The sequence below is a fragment of the Coregonus clupeaformis genome, chromosome 39, assembly GCF_020615455.1.
Source record: "Coregonus clupeaformis isolate EN_2021a chromosome 39, ASM2061545v1, whole genome shotgun sequence".
Classification (NCBI taxonomy): Eukaryota; Metazoa; Chordata; class Actinopteri; order Salmoniformes; family Salmonidae; genus Coregonus; species Coregonus clupeaformis.
This window is the reverse complement of record NC_059230.1, coordinates 6369259-6381732: the sequence shown is the minus strand read 5'-3', so window position 1 is coordinate 6381732 and position 12474 is coordinate 6369259. Positions and strand designations below refer to the sequence as shown.

At 42.5% G+C, this 12474-nt stretch overlaps 1 protein-coding gene across 4 annotated transcripts in view; it reads right to left on the bottom strand.

Moving 5' to 3' along the window:
* Positions 1 to 10106: 10106 nt before the first annotated feature.
* Positions 10107 to 12474, bottom strand: part of LOC121554338 (prospero homeobox protein 1) — a 6882-nt gene continuing 4514 nt past the window's right edge. For all 4 annotated transcript variants that reach the window (XM_045211765.1, XM_041867860.2, XM_045211766.1 and 1 more), the window contains exons 2-5: positions 12435 to 12474; positions 12167 to 12274; positions 11328 to 11555; positions 10107 to 10527 (exon numbers count right to left, since the gene is read on the bottom strand). The exon at positions 12435 to 12474 is cut by the window's right edge. In XM_045211765.1, the coding sequence (XP_045067700.1) occupies positions 10354 to 10527; positions 11328 to 11555; positions 12167 to 12274; positions 12435 to 12474 (550 nt within the window). In that variant the 3' untranslated portion in view covers positions 10107 to 10353. The remainder of the gene's footprint in view (positions 10528 to 11327; positions 11556 to 12166; positions 12275 to 12434) is intronic.

Sequence of the window (12474 nt, the reverse complement as noted above, 5' to 3'; positions counted from 1 at the left end):
TTCAAAATTTGAGGTAGGCTATATGATCACAGCAGTAATAGATCTGCTGTTGTATTACTTGTGAAGGACAGTTGAGTGAGCATACATTTAAATAATTTGCTTTTTATTTTACTGGTCTGATGGTGCCTGGGCTGATGGTGCCTGGGCTGATGGTGCCTGGGCTGATGGTGCCTGGGCTGATGGTGCCTGGGCTGATGGTCAGTCTCAGCGGAGGGAGAGAGCAGCAGACTGGGGGTCTGCCTCTCAACATCCCTCTGCTCTCCCTTTCCTCTGCTGACACTGACCAAAAAAGGGACTGTTACGTGGAGTGGAACTGGGGAACCCTGCTCTAGAAAGTTGAGTGAAGTTCAATCTTCCCTCCATGGGCTGATATTTCTGCAAGGCAGTCCCGGGGAGCTGCGTGGCAGTCTCGGAACTCCTGTGCGCACAGCTTAGAGGGAACATTGGTCTCGCGGGTTGAGCTGCTTAAAACACCCTGTCATCGGAGTAGGCATAGATTCAATCAGATCAAGCATTAACCAGGAATAGCAGACACCCGCATAGCGGATGTTTTGGCGGTGTCGGGATGGAACTGCATTGGAGCTGTCAAATTGGTGAGCAGTTGATCTTCCAATCATTGTCACAAAGCCACACCCGCCCCACTCACTTTATAAGTTCAGAACGAGAAAGTGTAGGCTACATAGAAATAATTACGCTCAAATTTAAAAATCATTAAATTAAATAATGACATTTCTATCATCTTAATGGAGGTGTAGATTACATCTCACATTCCAGTGTTAGTACTTGTTAACAAGGCTGCATCCCAGCCAACAATTCTAGGGAGAGAGAACGTTGTTGTATTGTTACCCCGTAATGTTCCCCTGATGTTTGAGTGTCCAGTTTACCGTTAGTTAGGGGAACATTCTATGTATGTTATCAAAAACCTCCTGAGAACCTATTTAGCATGTTTTGGCGTTAAAGTTAAAGACCGCCAGCATGCTTCGGTTCGGCTGGCGCCTTGCCGAACCAAACGAGTGTGTTAGCATACTCCCTTAAAATACATTCGCTTGAACAACGAAAAAAAAAAAAAGGGGGGAAAGCGACAATATTAGGAAACAACCCCAAACAAGGAAGAGACGCACGGGAGAATAAAATAGTGTACACAGAGAGACACTTGACTGGCGAGAAAATGGAAGTTATGGGAATTGATCTACTAGATTTGCTTTACCTAGCAAGGCATATAATAGGCGAGAGGTAGAGACGGATGTAGGAGCATGCGGCCGAGAGAGCGCTGGTGGAGTGTTTCGAGAGAGTTATTTTGGGTCTAAACTGCTGCAGAAGACCCTCAATTTACCACCACCAGCTGTCCTGCCAGGTACCACAACGCCAAGTCCATGTTTTCCTGGCAGATGCAGATTTCCCCCTTACATGAGAACCTCATAGCCCTTATCCAGGTATGTCGATAATAGAACGTTGGAATCAATGTCTCTTGTTGCTGCATACATGTATGCACCTCTATATGAGAAATGGCATTTTATCAAGGCTTTTGGAATATGGTTCCTGGAAAATGGTATGGTGATTTTTTTGTTGACCAAATAGGCTATATTTCATTTCTTGTTACCTCTCATTCACAGGTGTCCATCTCAATGAACCTGGGCCGTACCTACAACTACCGCCACTCTCGTCGGAGAGTCATACAGAATGCATTCGGCATCATGGCGGCAAGGATGAGGATTCTTGGTCGGCCAATCAAGTGATACCCATAGCCGCAGGAAGTAGGGGTGCTGGGGGTGCTGCAGCGACCCCTGATTTGTTTTGGTTTTTGTTTTCTCACAAAAAGTACTGCACCTGCCATTTACTAACTCTCCCTTTACAGTATTACCCACCCCACTTATCTCACGCTATGAGTGTACCCCTGACTCTCCCTTTACAGTGGTACCCACCCCAACCCCTAAACATCGTCCCACGCTATGAGTGTACCCCTGAAGAGGCTAAGGACATTATGAAGACATGTGGCCCTCCACAACTTCCTGTCCTGATTCTACATCTGCGTTGCTGTTTAGGGTTTTAGGCTGGGTTTCTGTATAACCACCTTGTGACATCTGCTGGTGTAAAAAGGGCTTTATAAATACATTTTGATTGATTGATTGATTGATTGATTGTCCTCCACGGAGGAAGCTCATGTTCAGGAGAGGACAACAACCCAAGGCCAGCCAATCATGCAGAATAGGCCTTTGTTTGGACCGCTCAATTAAAGGAGTGTCTGTGGAGAGCAGTGTGCATGGGGAGGAGAGGGGGAAAGAGGGCAACAGAAGAGAGGAAAAGGGGGGTCAGAGTAAAGGAGGAGAGTCTGAAATACTTTACCTCTGGGACAAGCTGGTGGCTCGGTACATGACGTTCTCCAGATATTGAGATCTGTCTTCAATCATTTGCGAGTGATGTGTCAATGGATGAGTCAGCTGTTGCTACTGCTGCTCTGTGGCATGAATTGGCCTTTACATGCTGGTCTTTATACAGTGAGGAAAAAAAGTATTTAGTCAGCCACCAATTGTGCAAGTTCTCCCACTTAAAAGATGAGAGAGGCCTGTAATTTTCATCATAGGTACACGTCAACTATGACAGACAAAATGAGAAAAAAATATCCAGAAAATCACATTGTAGGATTTTTAATGAATTTATTTGCAAATTATGGTGGAAAATAAGTATTTGGTCAATAACTAAAGTTTCTCAATACTTTGTTATATACCCTTTGTTGGCAATGACACAGGTCAAATGTTTTCTGTAAGTCTTCACAAGGTTTTCACACACTGTTGCTGGTATTTTGGCCTATTCCTCCATGCAGATCTCCTCTAGAGCAGTGATGTTTTGGGGCTGTCGCTGGGCAACACTGACTTTCAACTCCCTCCAAAGATTTTCTATGGGGTTGAGATCTGGAGGCTGGCTAGGCCACTCCAGGACCTTGAAATGCTTCTTACGAAGCCACTCCTTCATTGCCCGGGCGGTGTGTTTGGGATCATTGTCATGCTGAAAGACCCAGCCACGTTTCATCTTCAATGCCCTTGCTGATGGAAGGAGGTTTTCACTCAAAATCTCACGATACATGGCCCCATTCATTCTTTCCTTTACACGGATCAGTCGTCCTGGTCCCTTTGCAGAAAAAACAGCCCCAAAGCATGATGTTTCCACCCCCCATGCTTCACAGTAGGTATGGTGTTCTTTGGATGCAACTCAGCATTCTTTGTCCTCCAAACACGATGAGTTGAGTTTTTACCAAAAAGTTCTATTTTGGTTTCATCTGACCACATGACATTCTCCCAATCCTCTTCTGGATCATCCAAATGCACTCTAGCAAACTTCAGACGGGCCTGGACATGTACTGGCTTAAGCAGGGGGACACGTCTTGCACTGCAGGATTTCAGTCCCTGGCGGCGTAGTGTGTTACTGATGGTAGACTTTGTTACTTTGGTCCCAGCTCTCTGCAGGTCATTCACTAGGTCCCCCCGTGTGGTTCTGGGATTTTTGCTCACCGTTCTTGTGATCATTTTGACCCTACGGGGTGAGATCTTGCGTGGAGCCCCAGATCGAGGGGAGATTATCAGTGGTCTTGTACGTCTTCCATTTCCTAATAATTGCTCCCACAGTTGATTTCTTCAAACCAAGCTGCTTACCTATTGCAGATTCAGTCTTCCCAGCCTGATGCAGGTCTACAATTTTGTTTCTGGTGTCCTTTGTCAGCTCTTTGGTCTTGGCCATAGTGGAGTTTGGAGTGTGACTGTTTGAGGTTGTGGACAGGTGTCTTTTATACTGATAACAAGTTCAAACAGGTGCCATTAATACAGGTAACGAGTGGAGGACAGTGGAGCCTCTTAAAGAAGAAGTTACAGGTCTGTGAGAGCCAGAAATCTTGCTTGTTTGTAGGTGACCAAATACATATTTTCCACCATAATTTGTAAATAAATTCATAAAAATTCCTACAATGTGATTATCTGGATTTTTTTTCTCAATTTGTCTGTCATAGTTGACGTGTACCTATGATGAAAATTACAGGCCTCTCTCATCTTTTTAAGTGGGAGAACTTGCACAATTGGTGGCTGACTAAATAAAAAATTTCCCCACTGTATAATGCATGGCTAGAATCGTAGAGGTCTAAGTACTTCTGTACCTCCTCAGCCAAGCGATGCTCGTTGTATAGCTAATCTAGTCTAATAGAACATGAACATCTTATATTCTGAGAACATGGCAACCGTGTTCTGTGTATGTTTGGCGTCAATATTCTCCTAACCCTCAGAAAACTGGACACGTGAATGTTCTTGCAACGTCCCACGAAACGTGTCTAGAACATGAATACATTATCCATTTCAAATTATACGTTTATAAAACATGTTCCCGTAGGCTGCCACTTAAAAGGAAAATAAAAACAGTAAGAAATGTATAGTTTAAGTGATAATAAATTCAATATAAACAGAAAAAGAAAACAAAAATATTACGTTGTTTAAGGGATATATCAGTGGAGACCACCTCTTCCAGGGCAATAGGAGACACCATATTGTTTAAGGGATATATCAGTGGAGACCACCTCTTCCAGGGCAATAGGAGACACCATATTGTTTAAGGGATATATCAGTGGAGACCACCTCTTCCAGGTCAATAGGAGACACCATATTACTTTGTTTAAGGGATATATCAGTGGAGACCACCTCTTCCAGGGCAATAGGAGACACCATACTACATTGTTTAAGGGATATATCAGTGGAGACCACCTCTTCCAGGTCAATAGGAGACACCATATTACATTGTTTAAGGGATATATCAGTGGAGACCACCTCTTCCAGGACAAAAGGAGACACCATATTATATTGTTTAAGGGATATATCAGTGGAGACCACCTCTTCCAGGGCAATAGGAGACACCATATTACTTTGTTTAAGGGATATATCAGTGGAGACCACCTCTTCCAGGGCAATAGGAGACACCATACTACATTGTTTAAGGGATATATCAGTGGAGACCACCTCTTCCAGGGCCACAGGAGACACCATATTTCTCTCAACACTCTACAAAAAGGTGCTATCTACATTTTCAAACCGCACTATGTATTTTATCCCAATAGCCAGAAAGGGGAGACAAGGGAAGTATTATTTTGAACTACAGAAATTCAGCTGTGGCAACATATCCATTTTGACAATAGATGATCTGCTGGTTAAAGCAACTGGGACATTAGTCCATCGACTGAGGTCGGATTGAATTGATTTGAGCGTTCTGTTAAAGTTTCTTGAAATTGTTTTATCTAAGGAAATAAATATATTTACAAGTATTTAAAATGGGAAACAATTGGGATTCCATAAGTAGAGATGGAATCATCCATCAGGGCCTTGAGAGGCAGTAGGGATGATTTGGTTAGAAACATTTTATAACTTGAGTTGGATGTGAATTTGTCTGTGATCTTCAAAGCTTTTTGGAGGGATTGAAATACACTGCTCAAAGCAATAAAGGGAACACTAAAATAACACATCCTAGATCTGAATGAATGAAATAATCTTATTAAATACTTTTTTCTTTACATAGTTGAATGTGCTGACAACAAAATCACACAAAAATTATCAATGGAAGTCAAATTTATCAACCCATGGAGGTCTGGATTTGGAGTCACCCTAAAAATTAAAGTGGAAAACCACACTACAGGCTGATCCAACATTGATGTAATGTCCTTAAAACAAGTCAAAATGAGGCTCAGTAGTGTGTGTGGCCTCCACGTGCCTGTATGACCTCCCTATAACGCCTGGGCATGCTCCTGATGAGGTGGCGGATGGTCTCCTGAGGGATATCCTCCCAGACCTGGACTAAAGCATCCGCCAACTCCTGGACAGTCTGTGGTGCAACGTGGCGTTGGTGGATGGAGCGAGACATGATGTCCCAGATGTGCTCAATTGGATTCAGGTCTGGGGAATGGGCGGTCCATAGCATCAATGCCTTCCTCTTGCAGGAATTGCTGACACACTCCAGCCACATGAGGTCTAGCATTGTCTTGCATTAGGAGGAACCCAGGGCCAACCACACCAGCATATGGTCTCACAAGGGGTCTGAGGATCTCATCTCGGTACCTAATGACAGTCAGGCTACCTCTGGCGAGCACATGGAGGGCTGTGTGGCCCCCCCAAAGAAATGCCACCCCACACCATGACTGACCCACCGCCAAACCGGTCATGCTGGAGGATGTTGCAGGCAGCAGAACGTTCTCCACGGCGTCTCCAGACTCTGTCATGTCTGTCACGTGCTCAGTGTGAACCTGCTTTCATCTGTGAAGAGCACAGGGCGCCAGTGGCGAATTTGTCAATCTTGGTGTTCTCTGGCTAATGCCAAACGTCCTGCACGGTGTTGGGCTGTAAGCACAACCCCCACCTGTGGATGTCGGGCCCTCATACCACCCTCATGGAGTCTGTTTCTGACCGTTTGAGCAGACACATGTACATTTGTGGCCTGCTGGAGGTCATTTTGCAGGGCTCTGGCAGTGCTCCTCCTGTCTCCTGATGTACTGGCCTGTCTCCTGGTAGCGCCTCCATGCTCTGGACACTACGCTGACAGACACAGCAAACCTTCTTGCCACAGCTCGCATTGATGTGCCATCCTGGATGAGCTGCACTACCTGAGCCACTTGTGTGGGTTGTAGACTCCGTCTCATGCTACCACTAGAGTGAAAGCACCGCCAGCATTCAAAAGTGACCAAAACATCAGCCAGGAAGCATAGGAACTGAGAAGTGGTCTGTGCACACCACCTGCAAAACCAGTCCTTTATTGGGGGTGTCTTGCTAATTGCCTATAATTTCCACCTGTTTGTCTATTCCATTTGCACAACAGCATGTGAAATTTATCGTCAATCAGTGTTGCTTCCTAAGTGGACAGTTTGATTTCACAGAAGTGTGATTGACTTGGAGTTACATTGTGTTGTTTAAGTGTTCCCTTTATTTTTTTGAGCAGTGTATGATGGTGTGTATTGACATCATGGCTAGTATATGAATAGAAAAGGTGTGTACAGCAGTAGTTATATAGGATGAGCCTTGACTAGAATACAGTATATCCATATGAAGTGGGTAAAACAGTATGTAAACATACATCCTCTGTCAACTGTACATTGTATAGATAAAGTAAGATATCGTCGGCATATAATGAGATGACATGATCCGTAGAATTGAGAGATTTTGGTGTAATTTCTTTCGATTGTTCGAATTGCCTGGGCCAGGGACTCCACAGACAATAGAAATAGCAGCGGTGAGATGGGATCACCTTGCCTGCTACTTCTAGTTATTCTAAAAGGAACAGAGCATGTATTGCCTGTTATTACCATGGCTGAGGGATTGGATATATAGTACTGTATTTTAATCATATGAATGAAATTGGAGCCAAGTCCCACATTGGAGCCAAGTCGCCAAACCGACCAAAGATAATTTAGTTTATCAAAAGCTTTTTCTGCGTCGAGAGATTGAACTGCCCAAAGGAGCGTTGGTTTCTGATGAAGCATGTAAGATAATGTAATAGATGACAGAGGTTATCTGAGGATAATAATTTTTTTATAAACCCGCTTTGGTCCAGATGGACCAATTTGAGTAAGTAGGTTTCGAGACAGAACGATAGAATACAAAAAACAAATAGTTTTATATCTGTGTTTATCAAAGATATAAACAGATATATTCTGCTCTCTGTCTTATCAATAGATTTAGATCTGTCTTGACTTTGTAAAAAGTGTTTGTTCAGAACGCTCTAACATCGTTAAAAACTTTTCCAATTCGGATATTTTCTTTAATTGTGATTTATTCAGCCCAGGTGCAAATGCAGTTGCATTGTTTTTAATAAATTCTTTAAAGGGAAATTTCACCATTTTTCAACTTCATATTCACCATCTCCAGCACCACCCCGACATCAACATATGTGAAAATGGCGCGTTTCTATGGTTTTGTAGTAGAAAAGATAGAGAGAGATAAGTGTTTCCAATGACATCATCAACCAGTAGACAAATTAATAGGCGATCACTCACTCACAATTGGGTTAACATCACACAATGCACACCGATGATGTCATTAGAAACACTTATCTTCTTTTACTACAAAACATATAATTGTTGTGGAAATTCTTACACTCGGAATCAATCTTAAAGGAATCATTGTTTATTGTCAGCGTGATGGAGAGGTTCCAACAATCTTGATGCGCCACAGTGAACATCTGTGATAGTGAACATCTGTCATAGTGAACATCTGTCATAGTGAACATCTGTCAGGTGCCCCCCCCCCATATCCTTACCAGGCAGTCAGCAGCCAGAAACAGTCCTTGCACATCACCTGGAACGTTCATCTGAACATTTTAGATAATAACCTAATGAGACTGTTGTGGGAACATTTTGTTGTTAGCTTGGATGGGATTTTAGTTAAATGGGACTCCTTGCAGCCAATGGCAAGGTCAACTTTAGGTATGTCTGGAGCCACTTGTGGATTTGACAGCTCAAAGGCAGTTCCACCTCTGACAAAACAACCTGCTATTTGGATGTCGGCTAAAGCAGATCTGATTGAATCTAGCCCTTAAGTGTGTCGGCTACCAGGCTACCAACACACTCTACCAAGAGGACCTTACTGACCCCAATACTACTGCCCAACTCACAGGGGTCTGGAGAAAGAGAGAGTGAGGGAAAAAGAGGGATGGAGAAAGAGGGAGTGATGGATAGAGACTGAGGGAGAATCTCAGGAGGTCAGAGGGGAGGGACCTCAGACTATCTCATCCAATGGGTTTTGAGGCGAAGAGAGAGGACTCTAGGAGTATGCAATTGAGATTCACCCTGAGAGAGAGAGAGGGAGAGAAGGAGAGAGGGAGAGAAAGAAAGAGAGAGAGAAAGAAAGAGAGAGGGAGAGAAAGAGAGAGGGAGAGAAAGAGAGAGGGAGAGAAAGAGAGAAAGAGAGAGGGAGAGAAAGAGAGATGTAGAGAGGGAGAGAAATAGAGAGGGAGAGGGAAGGAGAGGGAGAGAGGGAGAAAGAGAGAGGGAGAGAAAGAGAGAGAGAGCGAACAAAAGGGAGGGAGAGGGAGAGAGTAAGAGGGGTGGAAAGGGAGAGTGATGGATAGAGAGAAAGAGGGAGGGAGGGAGGAAGAGAGAGCAATGGATAGAGAGAAGATGATGGTAAGTTTGTGTGTGGCCCATTCATAGTGTGTGTTATGGGAAGAAACACAGTCACACTCCATTTCCCCTCCTCAATCCTCTGTTTTATTTCTCATTGCTTTTACCACTCCATTCCCTTCCTTCATTTATTACACTGATTATGTCATAACATCAAAAACATGTGTGTGTGTGTTTGTCATAACATCAAAAAATCATCAAAAAGGTTTTGAGGCACAGATCTTGTTATATAGAAACGAATCATATATTATAAACCATGGAAATACAATTAATATAATTACTATTCTAGATTCTAGTCATTCAATTTATATGTTAAAAAAACGCTGGAATGCGCATCACAGATTTGACATGTTCATATAAACTTCAAAAGATAAAAGATTATATATATATTTTTAGGCATCTTATTTTTTAACAACAACAACAAAACAACAGTTTAGTAACCAAGTAAACAAAAACAAAAAAGTGTAATATTCCATTTTGCAGAGAAGAATAAGCCACCATATAAGTACAGCTCTATCGCTGTGGAGCAACAGTATTTCACTAACAGAATATATATGAGCCACAAGAAAGACAGCGGCCTGCATCCCTAATGGCACCTAATTCCCTATATATATATATATATATATATATATATATATATAGTGGACCTATGGGCCCTTGTCAAATGTAGTGGACTAATTAGGGAATAGGGTGCAATTTGGGATTCCACCAGTTTCAGGGCAGAACTGAGTGCATGGAGAAACCATTGTGCAGTAATAGTAATAGTAATAGTATAGTGTAGTACAGTAATAGTATAGAAATAGTATAGTATAGTAATAGTATAATAGTATAGTAATATTATAGTACAGTAATAGTATAATAGTATAGTAATAGTATAGTAATAGTATAATAGTATAGTAATATTATAGTACAGTAATAGTATAATAGTATAGTAATAGTATAGTAATAGTATAATAGTATAGTAATATTATAGTACAGTAATAGTATAATAGTATAGTAATAGTATAGTAATAGTATAATAGTATAGTAATATTATAGTACAGTAATTCCATTCCATTAGATCTTCCTTGCTCTCTCCATTATAAGTCACATGTATTGTATGTATAATAATTGCAACATTTCATTGTTGTTCGTCAGCTCATTGTGTGTGTGTGTGTGTGTGTGTTCCCAGTGTGTGTATGGTGTGTGTGTCCCATACGGTGTGTGTGTCTGTCCTCTCCTCAGCCCATGGGGCAGCCAGGCAGTCTAAAACTATCCGGTACGGGACTATCTAGTTTACAGATCATCTTATAAATGGATTTCTTCCAACAGGGGTCACTGTCACGTCCTGTCTGTATGGCTGTGAAGAACTCCCTCAGGGCTAACTCTGCTATCTCTACAAACCTGTCAGGAACCTAGAGAGAGAGAGAGAGACAGAGACAGAGACAGAGACAGAGACAGAGACAGAGAGAGAGAGAGAGAGAGAGAGAGAGAGAGAGAGAGAGAGAGAGAGAGAGAGAGAGAGAGAGAGAGAGAGAGAGAGAGAGAGAGAGAGAGAGAGAGAGAGAGAGAGAGAGAGAGAGAGAGAGAGAAGAGAGAAGAGAGAGAGTCTGTATGGCTGTGAAGAACTCTGCTATCTCCACAAACCTGTTAGGTTTGAAGAAGAACATGACAGTCAATAAGTATGTGTATTAATGCGTGTCTGTGTGTGTATTAATGCGTGTCTGTGTGTGTTATTAATGCGTGTCTGTGTGTGTATTAATGCGTGTCTGTGTGTGTATTAATGCGTGTCTGTGTGTGTATTAATGCGTGTCTGTGTGTGTTATTAATGCGTGTCTGTGTGTGTATTAATGAGTGTCTGTGTGTGTTATTAATGCGTGTCTGTGTGTGTATTAATGCGTGTCTGTGTGTGTATTAATGCGTGTCTGTGTGTGTATTAATGCGTGTCTGTGTGTGTATTAATGCGTGTCTGTGTGTGTATTAATGCGTGTCTGTGTGTGTATTAATGCGTGTCTGTGTGTGTATTAATGCGTGTCTGTGTGTGTATTAATGCGTGTCTGTGTGTGTATTAATGCGTGTCTGTGTGTAGGAAAGAGAGAGAGAGAGACATACAAACAGTCGTTGAAGCTCTGTCCAGACTCTGAACCTCCAAACACACACCCCCAACCCCCCCCACCATACACACCCCTCCTTCCTCACCCTCCCTCACACCTACCTGATAGTCGTTGCTCTTGTTATAGTGCATGTTCAGTATGCGATAGAGCTCCGTGTCTCTCCCCAGGCGTAGGGGGGGCTCTCTGCTATCTCTACCCAGGCAGGGTGCACCGTCCCTGGGTAAGCCGTCGCGGGCAGCCTGCCTGGCGAAGCGCTCCATCTGGATGTAGAAGAACTCCCGGAAGTTACTGAACCACTTGATCAGCTGGGAGGTCACGCAGCGGTTAAACTGGAGAGAGAAAGGAAGAAAGAAAGAAAGAAAGAAAGAAAGAAAGAAAGAAAGAAAGAAAGAAAGAAAGAAAGAAAGAAAGAAAGAAAGAAAGAGAGAAAGAAAGAAAGAAAGAAAGAAAGAAAGAAAGAAAGAAAGAGAAAGAGAGAAAGAAAGAAAGAGAGAAAGAAAGAAAGAAAGAGAGAAAGAAAGAGAGAGAGAAAGAAAGAGAGAAAGAAAGATGTATTTATCATCTATTTCCTTTGCTTTGTAAACATGTTTCCCAATAAATCCCTTAAATTGAATTGAAAGAGAGGAGAGAGAGAGAATGAAAGAATTTGCTGTTAAATAATAATTTGTACTGTATTGACTAGTTTATTGACTGATTAGCAATATGAACTGGGACAGAGAGAGATAATTCCCAAATGTCCAGTGATAACTTCGATAGAGTTTCACCAGTGTGTTGTACTTGTGTTGTAGTTGATAAATAGTTTCACTAGAGGGCGCACTAGTACCTGGACATCAGAGAAATATGTCTAGTGTGTTAGACCAGTGTCTTCTGTGTGTGTGTGTGTGTGTGTGTGTGTGTGTGTGTGTGTGTGTGTGTGTGTGTGTGTGTGTGTGTGTAATACCTTGACATCAGGGAAGTAAGTCTTGAGTGTGTTAGAGCTGGGGTATCTAGCATAGAAGAACATCAGTTTGGCTTTCTTCAGATGACAGGGAGACAAACCCTCCTGAGAGTAACCATGGTTAAGGAGTAGTACGGAGACACACACACACACACACACACACACACACACACACAACATATGAAGAAACACGCTCACGATCACACACAAACTTTCTCACTCACACATCAATCTCTCTCTTTCTCTCTCCCCTTTCCAAAAAAAAGGATATTGAACCCGGTCCGAGATACATCCCTGAATCCATCCCTCCA